A 19,586-nucleotide genomic window follows, 5' to 3' on the forward strand; every position below is an offset into this window, starting at 1 on the left:
GAGGTCCTACGCCACGGGAGCAGATTGCGCATGCGCAGCTCCGCTCTGCCGGCCACTCCCCAGGAGCTGCTAATCCTGGCAGGAAGAACTGGAGGGAAAGTGATAGTCGCGGGTAAACATGAGACTACTGGTTACATCTTAATTTATTTTATTTCTTTACAAATTAAAGATGCATTGAAAAATAAACCAATGAAGAGAAATGAGAGGTCCAGAGCAGGGGCATCCCAGGCTGGGAGCAGGCAAGCCTGGCCACCGTCAAGCCTAGCCCTTGTCCTGCCCCAGCCACTTCGGGTTGGAAGATAACTGTCAGCCACTCTGTCAATACCAAGGCCTGAGTGGTGTCCCAGCAGGAGAGGGCAGAGCTCCAGCCGCCTTTGCCTCTCTCCACAACAACCCTCATCTTGAGGAAGCAGTGTTTCCAGTGGGAGCTCAGAGTGGGATGTGGGCTGGCTCTGTGAGGTATTGCAAGTTGATGACCAGGCTCCCTAAAGAACCATCCAGTGTTGGGGCCTCTCCAGCTGGAAAGAAGGCTGATACCTCTCACAGGTATTAATATACTTTGCAACTCAGTTCCCAGGCTTATTCATCTCTGACATTGTGCCTCTGTCCATGGAGTGATCACCAATCATTGCAAGAGAAAGAGCAGTGGAAGCAGAGAGAGAAAACTAATCAACCACTCTCAGTAACTTTGACTTGGCTTGCTGACTTCCAGGCCCAAGAAGGACCAACCACTTTTCTCTCCACCATCTATGGTCTATACCCCAGCTCTTGTGCACCTCTATGTTTTATCCCTAATATAGGAAGTTGTTGAGGACACTGAGCTAAATTAGCCACTCCCCTCACAGTAACGCTGGGATCTCCACTCCTTCTTGCCTGCCCCTTTCTTCTTGGAGGCTAGTCCAAAGGGATATGTAATATTGCAAGGGTCTGGGTGCCTCCAAACCCCCCAACACCAAATCATATACAGTGAACTGAGAAACTACATTCATTATGCAGGATTAGCAGGAAAAGGAGGATAAAGTGAGGGGATAGGGACACCTTCCATCAGCAGGACGTGACAGAGTGTAGGATAACTTGAGCCCAGAAAGAAGGTGTCTCCTTACACTTTCCCCTCCCCACAAAGAGACTGAGGTCAGATTACATGACTTATTAGATATGGGACTGTCCCGATTTCTCTGCTGTCCTGGGTACTTTCTGGAAGCTGGCCTGGGACCCTATGACATTTACCCACTTTCTCTAGCTCAGTAGCTGCCGAATCTCCTTGTGCATATGACAGAGAAAGTCCACATAGGATGCTCCCCCACTCAGGCTCTTGTCTTCCACCAGGAAGTGCTTGAACAGCATCTCCAGCTTGTCCTCCTGTTTCACCACGATAAGCTATGGCCAGAACACAGGGTCATGAGGCAGAGCCAAAAGGAATTAAACATGCCCTGAAATCCCATTATTCAGTCACTTACTCACTACCCACCCCCTTTCCAGGTGAGGACTTGACAAGGTAAGAAATCTAAGGTTCAGGATCAGTGTTACCTTCATGTACCGCGATCTCTGTGCCCTTAAGCTATCAACGAGGCCTCGCACCTTCTTAGATAGCGGATTATCCAGAACTGGCAGAATACTCTGGAACACAAAATTCATTTATCCTTATGGTAAGGTACACTGAGTCCAGTCAAGATGGGGCAGCAGAAATGTATGCATCATCTAAAACAAGGAAGCCTGGAAAGAATGACAACACCCTTCCTCCCCTCCAATTGTCCCCTGATATTTAAGGGGACTAGCACATGAATTTTATTGGCTCCTAATCATATCACAAAGTGCATTTCCACACCCATTTCTCCTTGACTCCCTGCTCTCACCAAGCCACTGGTGATCTGACTGAAGGAGGAGACGCTGAAGAGGCTCTGGACCACACCTTGTTGGACACTTGCTCCCACCCAGAGGAAGAGGTTGAGCCCATTCTCCAGCAAATATATATCCCCATCACTTAGACGTTCTTCAGATGCTCGAACTGCTGGTGGTTCAGTAGTACTCTCAATGGGAGACTTTGTCTGGACAAAAGGAAGGGGTGAAAGGTTACCAAGAACCATAAGACATGTTTGGCTCATATACACACACAAAATTTGAGAAAGCTAAGTCCCTCAGTAACTCTCAGTGTGAAAATTACATCAGATAATGTAAGTAAAAGAATAAATTCATTAGTGTCAGACACAGATAATGTTAACCCTTCCCTTCCTCCTTCTATGATGCCTCTTTCTCAGTGCAATGTCTCAGACTTCAGCCCTCAGTCGCACCAATGGTAGAAGCCGAGGATAAAAGAAGACATTGGTCTCAGCCACATCCATGGAGGTAACCAGCTGTCGGACATAGGCACGGTCATCAGTAGTGACTTCAGCTCCAGGCTGCAGGACATCACTCTTCAACACACAGTTTAGGTAAACGGGGAGTAGCTTCATGCACTCAGGAAGGATCAACTGAGGGGGTTATCAAAGTAAAGATAATGATCATGAGAAGTCCCTCCCAAATGCAAAAATTTGTCCCAAGAACTCCTCCACTGACATGCTTGCCCTACCTGTCCTGCAGAGGAGGGGCTGGCACAGTTCTTTCTGTAACAGGCCAGGATCTGGGCACACTGGGTGATAAGAGCATCACGAACAGTCTTCACAGGGCTGTTCAGGACCCCTCGGTATGCTGGATGGGAAAGGGAGATAGCATAGTCACCAGTCAGCCACTCCATCACATGTGCCTTCCCACCACACCTACCCACGAATGTTGAATCATTGACTATCCTGGACCTTTCTCTCATCCCTAAGCCCACCCTACCCTGCCTCTACCCTCACCAAACTTGGCCATGTAGTTGATGAGCGTGTCAGTCTCACAGTTTCGATACAAATCAGCCAGCTGGGTGCAGCAGTTCAGGGCCAGGTTGTGGATGCGGAGCCGTCGCTGCCCTGCACAGCTGGTGTAGAGCAGGGCACACTAGGGGAAGGGAGAAAGGGGGAACTCACACCCCTCCCTCACCAAAGCCCTCTGAAAACTGCCCCTTTGCTATATTATTAAACTAGAGGAAAGACATGAGCCATCCCTTCCCCAGCCTCTTCTAGTCCTCTCTGCTCGCCCCCTCCCTCTTCCTTGCAGCCTTATTATATACAGTGAAATGACACCTGACACTTCCTCCCCAGCCCCTGCCTTCCGCCTGCCACCTGCAGGAGGGCTCCACTCTCTTCATTGAGCCGATCATCATGCTTGAACTCCACGGTCACCGTCTTGTCTCCATCCAGCCCAGCCAGCTCCACATCTGTTGTGTTGCTCATGTAGAAAGCCCCAAAGAAATCTACAGCACGGATACCTGAGGCCACAGGGACAGAGCCAAAGGTATGACAGGTGCCACTTGCTTCACTCCCAGATTTGGCCCCCTACCTGCTCTTCTCCAACCAGGACTGACCAGTGCTTGTCCGGACTCGCATCACAGCATCAAAGCCAACGACCTTCTGGACATCCCGACGCAGGTCACTCAGGAACCGTTCCTGGTCATTCTCTACCTGTAGCACCCCAGGCCCAGAGTCACATCACCAACTACATAACATCCTGCAGACAATCTCCCTGCACCCCCTCTACTCTACAAGCCTGCTGAATCATAATAACAATAACAGTGAAGATGATAATAATGATAATGATAACTTTGAAGCACTTATTACATGTCAGGTGCCACATTAAGTACTATACTTAATCCTGTTGATAAATCCTAATTAATAAGTATTAAAATCCCATTTTATAGATGAAGAAACAAAGGAGAGAATAATTAAGTAATTTATCCGAGGTCATCCAGAGAGTTAAGTGGTAGAGCCAGAATATCAACACTTGCGGCTCTTTTTTTTTTCCTAAAGATTTTATTTTTCCTTTTTCTCCTCAAAGTTCCCTGGTACATAGTTGTATATTTTTTTAGCTGTGGGTCCTTCCAGTTGTGGCATGTGGGATGCCGCCTCAGCATGGCTTGATGAGCGGTGCCGTGTCCATGGCCAGGATCCAAACCAGCGAAACCCTGGGCTGCTGAAGCAGAGTGCACGAACTTAACCACTCGGCCGTAGGGCCGGCCCCTTGTGGCTCTACTCTTTACACTATGCAGTTTCTCTTCCATTCCTATTAATGAGTCAGCAGCTAAAGAGCCACTCCACATCTAGACAGACATTCCCAGTCCTGCTTCTACCTGCCACCCAGAGTCCCATGCTGTACCTGAAAGCAAGCATATTTGTAGACAGAGCCACCAGTGAGTTGGGGAACAACACAGAGTGTGGCCACATCCACATACTGGTTAGGGAAGAGGAAGAGGTCTACACAGCAGCCTTGGGCCACACACTCTTTGGCCAGGGTCTGATAGGCACCTGTCTGAGGCTGGAACAGAGTCTAGGGAGGAATAGAAGAAAATGTTCAAATATCTCAGCTCCACCCTATTTGAGAACTGTATATGTAATACAGAACATTCAAATAAATGTAAGATTTCAGATCTACCTCATAGGAGTTTGCAATAGTAGTACAACGTTCTCTAAAAAAAGGGGTACCAAGGGCTTTGGGATAAGATGGGATAGAGAGGTGTGGGAGCGGTGGAGAAGGTTGGCAGTCACGATGTGACATGGGAAAGGGCAGAATGTCTAGTTCCAGTCCCTCTCAAGAAACTTGAGAGTATTGCATTGTGAAGAGTCACCACCTTCCTCTATAATGGAAAATCCTCCCCATCTCCCAATCCCACACCTTCTCCTTGTCTGTGTTGATCAACTTCCTGTCATCTCTGTTCTTCAGTTTCCCTGGGGCCTCTGCAATGGGCAGGGAGGTGTGGAACAGAAACAGCTTCCCTGCACACTCAGCAGCCTAGAAAAGAAGAGAGGACTACTTGTTCATTCTTTCCTTTATTCATTCATCCCTTCCCTTGTCATTTATTCACTGCCAACTATGTCAGATGGCCTGACTCACTGGACAGTCATCAATGGCTGAAGAAATTGGGGTTGTATCCCAGGGGGTAAGATGGTCAGGGGAAAGTGGGGCAGAGGAGGTTGCCAGGGAGTCTAGCCCTACCTTCAGAGCCTCCATTCCAGCCTGGATAACTGGGGCAAATACTGTCTCCGTCTCCCTTGTGTCTGCAAACATTTCCGGAATCTGATCCAATAAGCTGAAGAGATAGGTGATGTGAGGCAATCAAAACTGCTGTCCAGATTCCAGATTCCTCCGTCCTCAAGAGTCTCTCAAGAGTCATCTCACCCCCAGACTCTGAAAACACCTGAAGCACAGCCCCTGTCCATTTGCTGACCTCTTTGCTCAACTCTCTGGCTTTCTGTGGTTGTACCCACCCCAGCCTCGCTTTACCCCACAATCTGGCTCTTACCTGGTGATGACTGCCCGTGACTCATTGACATTGACCAGGAAGCCATCCAGCAGTGGCACAAACATGTCAGCCACATCAGATACAACCATCATCTGTGGCTGGGCCAATGAACTCTTCACATTGTAGAAGTGGAGCACTTTATTATAGGTGACAAAGCCAACGCGGATTGCTGACTCTTCTGCCCTGCCCTCCCTGTAGAAGGTGACATTGTTACCCAAACTTGCCACCTTCTCCACCACCCAACTTCATGACATGAGGTGCCATCTGCTGAGTCAACCCAGGCCACCCACCCCCATCATTATCCAAAGGAAGCACCTGGGCTCCATAACTCTCACCTAGGTAGACAGTCTAACAGTGACTTGAGCTCCTCACAGAGGAGCCTAACAAGACCACTCCTGATGGCATTGTAGGAGACGTCAATCATGAAGATGAAGGCAGGAGGGCTGGGAAATTTATTATTCTGCAAAGGAAGGAAATGTTGGGGGGAGCGAGGTATTGGTAAGCAGTGCACTTGACTAGTGAGAAGTCAGCATCAAAGGGGACAACAAAGGGTTCAGGGAAATGATCACAGCAATTCTTAGTTGTCTCATTATCCTCCACCCACTGCTCCTCCCCATGCTACCTTCCCTCACCTTGCAGTAATCTACAGTGGCCAAGAATTCATAAGAGCCCAGGGATAGCTCAGGACGGTCATAAGCATCCACACGTTTGCCGGTATGATCCAGATGTTGAAAATACTGGGGGGGAACTGTGGGGAGTATGACAGAGTGTTACTCAAAGGTCAACTCTCAATCTTAGTAAATCTGGCCCTGGCTGAGCTCGCTCTACTGCCCCATATCCCCATATGTGCCCTACTTCCCCAGTTCCTGAACAATGGACCCTCGTCTATCTAACTAGAAAGAGAAAAATGAAGATGCAATCCAGATCTTTCCCCCAGTCCCAGCCTCTGTGAACATACCATCATTGATACAGCTGCAAAAACAGCACTGGAAACGCCTCCCTCCCTCAATGAACTGCATGAAGGGGCACATGTATGCTTTGCAGCGATTGCAGCGCAAAGGGCCAGATTCTCCATGATCGACGACATACGGTGAAGCCTAAGGAGCAAAGGGCAGGGGCTCAGACACAGAGGGAAGTTATGGTGGGTTGAGACACGTGGCAGTAGATGAGGAGGAACAACCTGAATGGAGAAGAGCATGGCTCAGATATTCTGTGTGGGATGGAGTACAGTGAAGGAGGATGAGGACAAATGATGAGGGTACTGGTCACAGGAATGTCCCTAAGAGTTTAAATTCTATAGTTCCTGCTCCTTGTTCCTCATCTCCAGAATTTCACTTCTTCTTGAAAGAGAAGAGAGACTGTAAAACTGGCTCTAACAAGCCAGGGGCTGCCATGGGCATATGAGGAGAAAGCCAAAGATTACCTAGGATTCTCCTTTCTGGCCCTATCTTCAATTCCCTTCACTCTTGCCCTAGGGATCTTGACTCCTGCTTCATTCCCCAACCAAGTATCTATGACACTTGTCCTCCCCCATCCCTGGGTTTCTGTGACACCTACTGATGTCCCAGGCAGATGTCATCCTACAAATAAGAGACCAGCAGCCAGGTGTCCAACCATCCCCACTGAGATCCAGGAAGAGAGAAAGAGATAAACACAGAGCAAGACAGAGAGAAAAAAGCAAGATGTAAAGTGAGCCTTGAGCTTCCAGTTAGAGAGCTATCCACCCTAACTTTGATAAGCTAGGCATGAACATGAGGGTATCCTACCAAGGCCTGGCAGAGCAGCTGCCAAGCTCTTTCTCTTTTCATGCTGATTTCAGGTATTAGGGTGACAGATCAGGGCCCAAACTAGGTAAGAGAAGGACTACTGGATCCTAATCTACCTTTTTTCTTACATGTTCTCCTGACATTCCTAACCTACCTGAGATGATAGGATAGCATAAAAGAAAAAATAGAATGATGTGCTTCTAATCATCTGGAGGTGACCATGCTATGTGAGACACCTGTAGCCAGCTGTCTCTTCCCCTACAAGTTGGCCCTGCCTCTTTTCATATTGTTTGTTTTTCCTATGGACCCTGCTCCCATCCAGCAATTTCCTGGGCTTTTGCTCTCATCCCTACCACCCGCTTCAGGCATGGGCCCTTGGATAGAAAGTTACTGAAGATACTCTCTCCCCACACCCAACCAAGATTCTTCCTTTGTGATTGCCAGAATCACATCTAGGAAGACATCTTATTCCCCCACCCTTCCTCCCTTTCATTATACTCTAGTGCCTTCCCTGACTTACCTCCTCTGGGGGTAGCCTTGCTAGTGGCTTGATGACAGCTGCCAGAGGCACCTGAGCCTGCTTAGCCATGTCAGATGTGCAAGGGATATTATAAGATGTGCATCGGATGTATCGGGGACTTGCATTCCCTGAAGACAGAGGAAGAAAACCTGAGTCAGATCATAGAATCCCTCCAGACACCAGCTCTCCATTGTCAATCCACCCCATTACCCCCACAAATACTAGAGCAGATTGTGGCTTTTTTCCCCTAGAGAATAATGAGGGACTGGTCTCTGATTAAAGATTGACGAGCCCCATCCATAAGCTGATAATCTTGGAGAAAAAGCCCTGTAGGGAGGAGTTAACACCCTTCTCACCTTGGTCTTTCACCAGGAAGTTGGTGGTGACTAAGGGTGGCACCTGGCCCCGTACTCCAGTAACAAATGGCTCTGAACCCCGGTTATTCCTGTCATCCTCAATAACCTGAATCTGTAGGGAAGAAGTGACATGAGTAAAGTGACAGAAGAAAAGGAAATACCAGGTCCCAGAGAGCCAAGAGAAAGAATGGCTGGAGCTGAAGCACAGAAACTAATAAATTGCCAAGGAACATCTCATGCACCAGAACTGCTTTCTTTCTGGAGATAATATAAAATGCCACAATACCAATCTTTTGCTCTATAGTCAGCAGCAAAATGTTGGACGGGCAACACTGAGAATGGGCTTCTTTATGAATCACCCTGAACCCCAATCAATGGTGATCACCCTGTTATTCCCCCAACTCCAGGAAAGCTCCAGCGCTAATCACAAACCTTCAAACATGATCAGATTCCACTTCCCTCCCCAGCAAGCATTCCCCTCCCCTTCTCTCCCCAGGACACATTTTGAGTCAGAGCAGGAAAACAGACAACAGTAACCATGTAAAAATGAATCTACCTGGAATGACTCTACAGTCAATGAAAGTAAAAGGGACAGGGTGAGGAGAGGATTAAACAACCAGAAATGATCAGGTAAGGTGAGGAAGCCGATGCTGCCTTATTTTCAGGTTAAGCATCAGTGTGTAAATATGGGAGAAGAGGATAAGTACCCAAGGCTTATAGCCCAAACCTCAGTCCCCCACATTTTGACAGACCCAGTGAAGGAAAAAAATGTTTTGCAAAACTGGTAACCAGATCTTTGTGCAGGCTGATAACCTGTGGTCAGTTACTTCAGGATGGGTTTGGTAAAACCAGAAAAAGTAAAGGGAGACTAAGACTCTGTATCTCATAGCAGAAAGAGTTGAAGCTTAGAAATATATCAGAGTCAAAAAGACTCTCTAGATGAGAAAGTGACCCACACTTTCCCAAACCAGCAGTCCCTTTCCCTGTAAGAAATGCTAATATCCCAAACTTGTACATTAGTGGCCACCTACCCAAATGTTTCTCCACAACAAGCTGTAGACAAATCAAACCCAAAAGAGAAAGATCTACTGCTCAGCTTTGTCCTGTTCCACCATATGTCACATGCAGGCTCCTAGAGGAGCCAGAAAGCCTAAAACCAAAGCATAACGTGCCACCTGACCCCGCCCTTAGAGCGTGACTTTCTACCATCCCATACTTAGGGCACTGCTAATAGCTTGCTACTTCTCCATTACATGGCAATTTGAGGCATGCACATCCTTCTAGTTTGTAAAAGTGAGGGTCTATAAGGACTAAGGGAAGAGGACAGAGAGGGATGGACATGGTGGATGAGGCGAAGATGAGGTCACAGGCATGCATGGATGGCACTAATACAGGATGACACGCACACGCACACACCCCCACCCTCTGCACTTACTGGACTAGGAATGGCATCAGGGTCTATTCTGTGCCTGGTTTTCTGCTGAGGAGGCAGCTCAGTGAGTTGCTTTTAGTGTTTTAATAATAAAGGCAGCAGGGGAATACAGGGAGGGAGACAAAAGAACAAGAAGCAGATGTTACTTCTCTCAACCCTGATGAGTTAGACATGAACAGCTGGAGCCCAGCTCAAGCTGCTGAAATCGGGCCCCCTCTAGATCAGAAACTCCAAGTCTTTCTGGCCCAACACAGAGGCTTTAATGGCTCAGACTATGATGTAGAAAGATAAGGAAAGGTGCAAACAAGAGGCAAGCAAGGGTTATACAGGGAGGGGCTGAGTGGGAGAAATCTTAAGAAAGAAGACGAGGGATGTTCCCTCCAAAAGGCCAAACCTCCCATATCTAAGGACTATTCTTATACTGAAAGAAGCTTCCTCTCACATCCAATCAGATTCTCCTTCTCACTGAAGAAGGGGAAAGGAAGGAGGGGTTGTTTAATCCTTTCAGGTCCCCTTTAACCAACAGGGTCCCTCACCATGGTAGTTCCTCAAAGGAAGAGGGAAGAGAACAGAATGGAATATGGCAATGGCTAAGCATGGTGAGGTAACTGACATAGTAAATGTTGCAGAAAGAACCCTAAAGTGGTCCCCACTTGGGAGTACAGTCCCACCCTCTATTCCAAGTATGATAAGGAAAGCCTGAGGATTCTGATGGCTCCAACGGTGAGGTTCACTTTCTTCCTGGGAGAAGCAGCTTGCCCTTATTGCCTTGGTAAACTATAGATCACTCTGCCCCATCAACACAGCAGGAGCCTAACAAACAAAAGTACTGGAGGCTTCCTCTTAAAACACTGTCCAATTAGGGGCAGAGAGAAACCAGTGGGGCTTTCCTTCTCTTAACACCTAACACCAGAGAATTCTCACCAGCTCTACCCATTAAGAAGACTGCTATCCTACTAGATCTAAGCGGACAAGACTTGGACTTAACGAGTACTCCACAGAAGGGCAGAGGTTACTATGCTATGTCCAATAGTGACAGAATGCAGCATTCAACCCAAAGCTCTAGTGAGAGTGCTCATCACTCTTGGCTTCCTTCCCTTCCTTTCCTGGCCAGCTATGGAGTAAAAGTGCCCCCAAAAAACTTCTGAGGCCTCAAGTTCCAGTTCAAAGAGTCAAAAATTACACCTAGGTTCTAGACCTACAAGATGATGAATGAAAAGGGAAAATAATCAGAAAACGCTAGGCAAACCATCCATCTAGGTTGATTCACTTACTTGGCAGTTACAAACTCCTTCCCCAGGACCACATAAAGTATCTACTTACAGGGCTCGGGATGGCATCAGGGTCCAGGCGCTTAGGAGGCAGTGGTTGAGGAGGCCCAGGCTGACTGCCAAAAGTGGGTGCTCCTGGGTAGGGACTTCCATAATTGGGCTGAGGGCCCCGACCTGGTCCAAAGGAACCTGAGAGACAAGGGCATAAGGTTGATGAACTCAGAATCTCCTCCCATCTCTTCTTAAGTCCTCAGAGAAATGCCTAAACTCCTATAAACGTAGAATTACGAGGTACAGTGATGACCATTCAGAGATAGACTACACTATATGAATTACAATAAAAAAGACTGTCCTATAAACCCCACATCCTAGGACTAATTCCCTGAAGCTATCCATTTAGTTCACCACTTAGCAAGCAATACTAAAAGCAAGCAAAAACAAAAAACATCTTAAAAGTGAAGCCTTTGGCTCCTAAATAGACCTTGGGAAAAACTCACCATTTTGTTGTAGCTGATAGCCTGGCTGCTGGGAGGAGTGCATAGGTGGTGGTGGTCCCGGGGGCCCAGTCATCTGGGTGCCAGGGGGCAGAACTTGAGGAGGAGGTGAGGACACATGATTGGGCTGGCTCACTGGGGGTCCCCCAAAACCCTGTCCAGGCAGGAGTGGACCACTCATTGAAGGCATCCGAGGACCCCCTGAAGCTGGGGGTGTGAAGCTGGAGGCCTGTGGTAGGGCAGATCGCTGGGGAGGCTGGGCCCCAGGATGACCCTGGGTCTGGCTAAGGGGCGGAGCCTGGCCCTGAGAATAGGAGCCATACAGACCAGAGTTAGGGAAACTTCCTGAGGCTGAGGCCAGCGATGTTGGTGGGCCTGGGAAGTAGAAGAGCTAGAGTCAGAACCCCAGTCATTCTGTCTCCTTGTTCAGTAAATCACTTCCCTTTCCACATAACAGGAGCAGGAATGAATGTCCCATCTGCTGGGCTCAGAGGCACAAGAAATAAGAGATTCAGGTATACCCTCAGAGCCTGATGCTTCTAAAAAGAAGGGGACAATAACATTCCTGTGGTCACAGCTACTCACCATAGCCTAGCCCCAAAGTAGGAGGGGCTGGGGCCATAGCACCACTGATCTGCATTCCAGCCAGCTGGGCAGTCACCTGTGAACTTGTCGGGAGAGGGCCATAGGGCTGAAGGACAGTTGGCTGGCTGACCACAGGGGCCAATGGGGCTGACCCAAATGGCTGAGACCCAGAGAGCCTGTGAAAAGAAGGGAGGAGAGGTGACCACTAGGCTGGGATACTCTTCAAAGTTGGCAGAAGCTCCACATCATACAAGAAACTATGTTGTTTTACAGCATCTTACTCTCATCTTGAGCTCTTTTATGGCTTCATATTTTTGTATATTTGTGGATAAATTACATTCCTGATGATCTACACTGTGATTATTCATGGCAAATCTTGTTTTCCATTAGGTTCCCTCCACAAACATATGCTGAGCACCCTCAGATCAAAGACTATTTACTCTACTAGTTAGATTATCACCTCCTCGACCTTTTGTTGACAAACCACCTCAGTTTTGTGATCAGAAGCCCTGAAGGAGTTGAAAGGGAAAGTGCACAGGAGCATTAACACAACAGATGCTTAATAAATATAGGATCAAACAAATGCAGTTTGATTAACTTTTAAACCAAAGTATTTATTAGTTTATCCTGGGAGAGGTGTTAGAAAGATCTGTAAGACCAGAGAAGCAGGTCAGCTGAGTATGGCATTCTGTACTACTCAGAAAGAAGGTGATAACTCGACCAGAAAAGGACTAGAGAAACAGGACATAAACTAGGTAGTCTTCTAGCTGGGTCTATCTAGCAAAGCCTCCCTGTTTGGATAGCTATGGGGACACTCGCATGGTATCAGATGGCACACTAAAATATAAATACAAAATCACTCCAGTATCATTGTACACCAACTAGCAACTGCACTGGTGTTTACAGTGATATTACTGCAAAATCTATAACATAGATTATTATACATAAGCTCCTTCTGGGATTTCAAGAATAAATCAAATTCTTCACAACAGTCTCTGTTACATTGAAATTCTGATTTATCCTCCCTTCTTATTTTGTCTCTACTAAATATCTGGTCTTTATTAACTTTGCTCAGCTTCTGTTAGTTCTGCAGTTTAACACTTTTCTTTGATTCATTCAGCTAAGACACTCTTCACCCAGATCTTTGGATAGCTCCCTTCATCATTTCACTGAGGTTTCAAATATCACTTCAGAGAGGCTTTCCTTGACCAATGTATTTAAAACAGCTCCCAACCTCCTCACCAGTCATTCTCCATATGTTTACTCTCTTATTTCTTATTTATATTTGTCTACTTGTTATCTTCTGTGTACTCCACTAGATTTTAAACTCCATGAGGGCAGAGACTTGGTCTGTTTTGTTTACTGCTTCATCTCCAACCTCTAGAACGACGTCAGACACATAACAGTACAAAATAAATATTTCCGAGTGGATGAATGACTGAATGACTACCCTATACTGCTTCTGAGTTTTCTAACAGACAGGGTTAAGAAGAGCTTCCCAGACTCTTTCTCACGCTTACATTCAATGGTAAAAATGCATATCCTGGACACACAATAAAACTGTCAGAAAATGACTTTTCCACTACCACACATTCTACCCATAGTTATACTTTATTCTTTGTTTACCAAAAAACAAACAATACTCCAACAGAGAAGACTGCCCTCCTTTAATGGACTTCCATGGGAAGACAGGGATTTACTGAATCATGCACCACCCAACATTTCATCATTCATGTCGTTTTCCCTTGAGTATCTTTCTTTTCATAACTTTTTCATGGTCACACTCAAACTTAACCAGTAAGTCCTACTAAGTGCCTGATTTAGAAGATAAGGGGAAGTCAGAGAAGAAATAAATAATCCTGAGGTCCCTTCTTTCTGTTTCTCCCTTAGGGTAGGCTCAGTAGGACCACAGCAATTATTGAAGACATATGTGTAGTCAAGGAAAAAATTCAAGTTCATGGAAAGAGAAAGAATACACAAAAGAACCAAGTACTAAGATGGGTCAATAATCCGGAGTGGACACCAGCAGCACCTATAACCTGGAAAAATAAAAACAAAATACAAAAAGTTGGAGGGAAGAGAAAAAGAGATCTAAGGGAAAGGCAAAAAAAGAAAAAGAAAAAGGAAAAGGAAATAGGCCCTCACACATTCCTAATCCTTCATTTCATCAGACCAATTTTAGGTTGACACAAATACATACCTCTGCATCTGAACAGTGGAGCTTGGCCCATTCTGTACATCTCCTTGGCCAAACTGGCCATATGCAGCCTGGCCACGAGGGGTCTGTGCTGTCGTTGCTGGAGGTGCTCCCGAAGAAGGTGGGGCTCTTGACACACCTAAGGGTAAAGGACAGAAACTAAGTGAGTGAGAAATAACTCACTCCTCTACCCTAAGCAAGGAATACAAAGCAAGGATCAATAAGCTCAGACCTTCACTGGCCCAATACTACAGCTTTGTGTTTTTTGAGGGGGTTTTTTGCTGAGGAACATTTGCCCTGAGTTAACATCTGTTGCCAATCTTCCTTTTTGTATATGAGTCACCACCATAGCATGGCCACTGATGGATGAGTGACGTAGGTCCGTGCTTGGGAACTGAACCCAGGCCATCAAAGCAGAACACGCCAAACTTAACCACTAGGCCACCAGGTCTTGCCCCCAATACTACAGTTTTGCAATGAAAACACCACCATCAACAAGCAACTCCAGCTACAGCAGATTCCAAACACAATGCCCAGCCAGATAGCCTCCACTCTCCTAGACAGGTATACTATAGGTGAAGCTATAGCTAGAGACACAAGAATGTAGGGCCCTCCTATGATCACCATACACTCTCACTCAATCCAGGACAGTCTAATGTTCTTACCCTAGACAAAAAGTCAACTTTTTTAAGGAAAAGATCCTACTCCAGAAATTTAGAGCATATAAGAGAAAGGTGGCACAGAAGACGACCAAATAATATACTCAACTAGATTGTAAAGAAAGGCACCTCTTGGAAAGACTATTCTGCTAACTTCTTCTTCATATAGTCTACTTATCCTAACCATCTTCTTTTTCATCCTCTTCTAAATGTTGACACTCCTAATAGCACATGACTCAGGAAAGTGTTCTCATAGATTGGAGACTCCCTTTCTGCCCAATAGTTTAGTCAGGACAGTTGGCCTGCTCTCTCATTAGCGCTGCCACCTATGTCTTCACAAAAGCTGTACTCCATTCTTTCCACTCATCAAAGCTGCCATCAAAGCTACTTCTACTACCCCCAATCATCCTTCCTGCATACTATCCCCAACCATCCTTCTCACATGAAATGCAGGAAGAAAGTGATTAGTTACTTGGCACATCCCTTTGAAACAATTGTTTTGATCCCTGCTCAAACAATTGCTTTTCTTTTCCTCTGTCCTCAGTAGAGATTAGACACTATAGAACCTACCTATAGGAACACAATTAATCTGAATCTGCTCTCTAGCCATCACAGAACCACATATGTTTTCCTCTTAATAACAAAGCTTCCTCTTGAGACAATGCCAAACTCCATCTTGATAAGCCAGGACTCGACAGATCAGAGGTGGACTCTGTCCAGCCAAAGTCCCAACCTAGAGTAAGGCTCTTCCAAAGACCTGAGACCTAATCTCACCACTTTGTTATAATTAAAATAGTAATACTTCTTTTACTTCCCAAATCTTACCTATGGTAACTTTTTTTCCCTCCATATCCCTTTATGCAATTTACTCTCTTAAAAAGCATTAAGTGGGGCCGGCCCAGTGGCACAGCAGTCAAGTTCGCACATTCCGCTTCTCGGCGGCCCGGGGTTCACCAGTTTGGATCCCGGGTGCTGACATGGCACTGCTTGGCAAAAGCCATGCTGTGGTAGGCGTCCCATGTATAAAGCAGAGGAAGATGGGCATGGATGTCAGCTCAAGGCCAATCTTCCTCAGCAAAAAGAGGAGGATTGGCAGTAGTTAGCTCAGGGGTAATCTTCCTCAAAAAAAAAAAAAAAGCATTAAGTGTTTGCCATATCTTAAGTCCTCAGCTAGCCTAACCAAAGATCTACTGTTAAGCGTTTTCTAAAAGGGGCTTATGGATAATCTGTAGTGTACCAGCTCCTCTTCTTAAAAAAGTAACATAAAAGCCAAACACTGATCCTAAGTCATCACCAGATTAGTTTTCTCTAGTTGCCCTGAAATTAAAGACCATCTAAACAGCAGAGGAAATTCAAGCAAAAGAAAAGGAATGAAGGGGCAGGCCCCGTGGCCGAGTGGTAAAGTTCCCATGCTCCGCTGCAGGCGGCCCAGTGTTTTGTTGGTTCGAATCCTGGGCGCGGACATGGCACTGCTCATCAAACCACGCTGAGGCAGCGTCACACATGCCACAACTAGACGGACCCACAATGAAGAATATACAACTATGTACCAGGGGGCTTTGGGGAGAAAAAGGAAAAAAATGAAATCTTTAAAAAAAAAAAAAAAAAGAAAAGGAATATCAGCAGAAAGATATGACAGGCACCAAAAATCAGGCACACAAACACCACACTTTTCATTTATGAACTAGCTCCTTTTGTCCCAGAGTCACTTATAAATAGAATCATTAATCCAATGAGAGATATTATCAATATACACGAGGAACAAGTGATTTCAGGGAGACTTTAGGTCACCAGGAAATATTCAATCCTGGTCACAGGCCCTGGAGGAGCTGTGACTACAACCCTTTCATCTAGCTATGAACAATGCAGGAGAGGCTGCACAGGTAACACCCATAGGAAGTGAACTGCCATTGAGCCTGGAAGATGTGCTCCCACTAGATGTCTTAAGGCAGAAACACAGTCACCCTATACAAAAACAGGGAAGGGAAGACTGCCCACAGGCCTCTCGGTGACCAAGAGCCAGATTCATGTTCCTCAATCCCAGTGACTTCAACTCTTTAGGCAGTTTAGGCAGGGCAATACAACCCAACCTGAAGACTACCGATTCCCCTTCTTAGCTCAAACGAAACTTGGAAACATACCCGGGGCAAGTGTTTCCTGATAGCCTGGTACTGGGCCATTGTAGGCTCCATAGTGGGTAGGAGGAGCTGTGGACCCTGGTTGCCCACCATAGCTGGATTGATGATACCCTGGGTAGACAGGCTGGGGCTGCCCAAATGGCGGCACAGGTGGAGCTGACTGGTTGACGTTCATTATGAGAGCATCCCCACTTGGTCTCACCTATTAGAAGAGAAGAGAGAAATTAGGCAAAATCAGCTTTCTGAAGAGAGAGCAACTATTCAGGGTAGGAAGCAAAGATAAAAAAGGACTGGCCTTATCGGGCATGATGAACCTAATCATTCCCACACTACTATCGGATCTTTGTAATTTTCTGCTCCAGCCAGTAGCCAGATTACTTCCTCAAAGTAAGGATTTTGTTACTCTGAACCCCACGCTTTGTCACTGCCAAGAGGGTATAAATTTCAACGTCAGATAGGCCCACTGGAATGGAATAGCTGCCTCCATTCCCTAGTGGTATGATTTCTAGTAACTAGTCACACAAGGAATCTTGCCACGATAAACTATGGTGATATCACAGGTAAATGAAACACTGTTCTCACTCTCCATTCACTCACTCTAGCATCCATTCATTCAGCAAACACCAAATACCCTCTAGTGTGTTAGTCATTTTTAACCACTCAGGCTATACTAAAAAAGATCAGATAAATTCCTTTCCCCTCAAAAGACAAATTTTAGAGTAACTGATTAGAGAAATGACATTCTTTGGCTAAACCGTAATTATCCCCAAAATGCTACTCCATCACCAGTCTTCCCACCAAAAGAGTGTATGGACGTTAGAACTGAAGTATTAAAATCATTAATTGTAAAGGACACCTGAAAACTCTAGCAAGGTACTAGATTAGAACTGAGTGCAGGCCAGACACAAAAACTTCTCATAATAACCTAGGGAAACAGTTCAGAGATCAGTGGAAAAGTTAGATTTCATGGAAAAAGATCATTCACCTTGTCATTCAAGCAGAGGGACTGTGAGTACTCCAAATCCCAGTGTACTTCTCCGACTCTCTTGTTTCTGCTCTCCTTATATGCTTATCATGAATCTGGACCACTACCAAAATTATTACAATCTTGCCCAGCAACAGAAGAATGAATTAGAGGGCCTTTCAAGAGTGCTTCCAAGAATAGGACTATCTGATCACATCTACTCTAAAAAGCCTTATCATTCCAACCATCCTTTAGACAGCAGGGACCCAGGAAGCAACAGAGCTCACAGCTGCTGCAGTGGAACAAGGGACTTTCCCCTTTGTTAAGAAGGGCTATCCTGACTATAGAAAAGAAAAGCTGAGCTGCCCCTGGACTAGAACTCCTTAAACCCAAAGCCATCTCAGGAGCTGTTCTTCCAAATCCTAAACCATGCACAGGTCACAACACTAAGCTTGACAGATGTCCCTCTCCCCTTTATCTTCCTAAAGTCAGTGTGGGGGTGGGAGTGGGAAGAAAGGAGTTTCTTCTCCACGAAATAACCCCCTCAAACACACCCAAGAGTTTGGAATCAGGCTCAAGTCTCGACTCCATTCAGGGTAGAAAGTCGAGGGTGACAACCTAGGGGGCGGGGCAAGCTTCCCATAGAACTCTGAAAGTAGTCGAGCTGTGGAGGCTGGGAGCGCCGGGCATCAAGACAGAGAAGCCAAGCTAGCTTCTCAGGCCACGATGAGAGAGAGGGCTACTCCATTAAACGTGGAGATCGAGCGTCCTGCACCCTTCAACAGGCTCTGGGCAGGAAGCGGGAGCCGGAACCTGGGCCGGGAGGCGAGAAGGGAGGGTCTAGGACTAATCCTGAATTGTGGATGCGTGAGGCGAGGGTCTCTCCCCGGGCCCCGCCCGCGGGCTCCTCCCTTCCTTCTCAGACTGAATCCCGATCTGGGCAGTGATACCCGGACCTCTCCTCTTCTTTCCTACCCACCCAACCTCCCGATAGCTGTCCTCACCCGGCTCCAGATCCAGGTTCGACTTCGTTTCTAACGTCAAGGATCCCAGGCTCCACTTCCGGTTCCGAGGAGGCCGGCGCGTCGCCCCCGGAAGTTCCACCCTCTCGCTCCGGGGCGGAGCTACTCCTTCTGCCACGTCTGCAGTAAGCACGCGTTCAGGAACCCGGATGCTGCGCATGCGCTACTTCTCTCTTCCCATCTCGACTTCTTCCTGGGAAGCTCCGCAGATTGTTAGGCATTTATAGGGGGGCGCTTTCTCCCCTCAGATGTTCTGGTCACTTTATGATCCCACCCACTGAGATGGGATTGAGAAGGCTGGGTCAAACTATCTTTAGTAATGCCCACTCAATCCGCCTATGACATTAGTGACCTCTGATCTAGAGTCCTGTAGTCACTTCCTGCTGACCCCTGACCCCATTGATTTCCATATTCGAAGTTGTTCTCACCCGTGACCTTTGCTGGTCATGAGATTTGAAGAACGTATAACGGTGAAGGGCAGTAACTCTGCTTTCAGGCTTCGTATGTTTGAGTTCTGGCTCTGCAGTTCGCTAGCTTGGGCAACTTAATCTTTGCCTCAGTTTCTTTCACCTGTAAAATGGAGAGAATGCTAAATGCCCTTATAATAGCTTGTTGAGAGCATGAAATTAGACAAGTCACATAGATTGCCTGGCACCAAAGTAAGCACTCAGTGCAGGTCAGCTGTTATTACTTAACCATTTTTATACAGCACCTTGGTTTAGATGCAGAGCTCTGCCATAAAGCCTTTCCTGCCCATTTCCCAACTCCCTGCGTATAGAATTAATCCTTCCTCTGGGCAACATATGCATCT

The 19,586-nt window shown here is 46.5% G+C and overlaps 1 protein-coding gene across 6 annotated transcripts; it reads right to left on the bottom strand.

Annotated features, from left to right (window-relative positions):
* Positions 1 to 125: 125 nt before the first annotated feature.
* SEC24C (SEC24 homolog C, COPII coat complex component) lies at positions 126 to 18,891 on the bottom strand. Of its 6 annotated transcripts, none has more exons than XM_046652115.1 (25): positions 18,758 to 18,891; positions 16,793 to 16,991; positions 13,996 to 14,131; positions 11,796 to 11,971; positions 11,214 to 11,585; positions 10,769 to 10,905; positions 9,449 to 9,517; positions 8,014 to 8,125; positions 7,658 to 7,785; positions 6,330 to 6,468; positions 6,004 to 6,119; positions 5,707 to 5,831; positions 5,372 to 5,563; positions 5,065 to 5,158; positions 4,744 to 4,860; positions 4,228 to 4,398; positions 3,440 to 3,536; positions 3,198 to 3,343; positions 2,835 to 2,973; positions 2,567 to 2,685; positions 2,289 to 2,468; positions 1,854 to 2,045; positions 1,528 to 1,617; positions 1,232 to 1,377; positions 126 to 603 (listed from the first exon to the last, which is right to left on the bottom strand). In XM_046652115.1, exons 2-24 carry the CDS (start codon positions 16,962 to 16,964, stop codon positions 1,237 to 1,239), a joined length of 3,360 nt encoding a protein of 1,119 aa, XP_046508071.1. In that variant the 5' UTR covers positions 16,965 to 16,991; positions 18,758 to 18,891; the 3' UTR covers positions 126 to 603; positions 1,232 to 1,236. The 6 variants fall into 6 exon arrangements, with proteins under 6 accessions (XP_046508071.1, XP_046508070.1, XP_046508069.1 ...); XM_046652114.1 differs by having other exon boundaries at positions 1,228 to 1,377; XM_046652113.1 differs by adding an exon at positions 17,775 to 17,896 and having other exon boundaries at positions 126 to 1,377; positions 18,758 to 18,804.
* Positions 18,892 to 19,586: the final 695 nt, after the last annotated feature.

This window comes from Equus quagga, chromosome 2 (assembly GCF_021613505.1).
Source record: "Equus quagga isolate Etosha38 chromosome 2, UCLA_HA_Equagga_1.0, whole genome shotgun sequence".
In the NCBI taxonomy this organism is placed as follows: domain Eukaryota; kingdom Metazoa; phylum Chordata; class Mammalia; order Perissodactyla; family Equidae; genus Equus; species Equus quagga.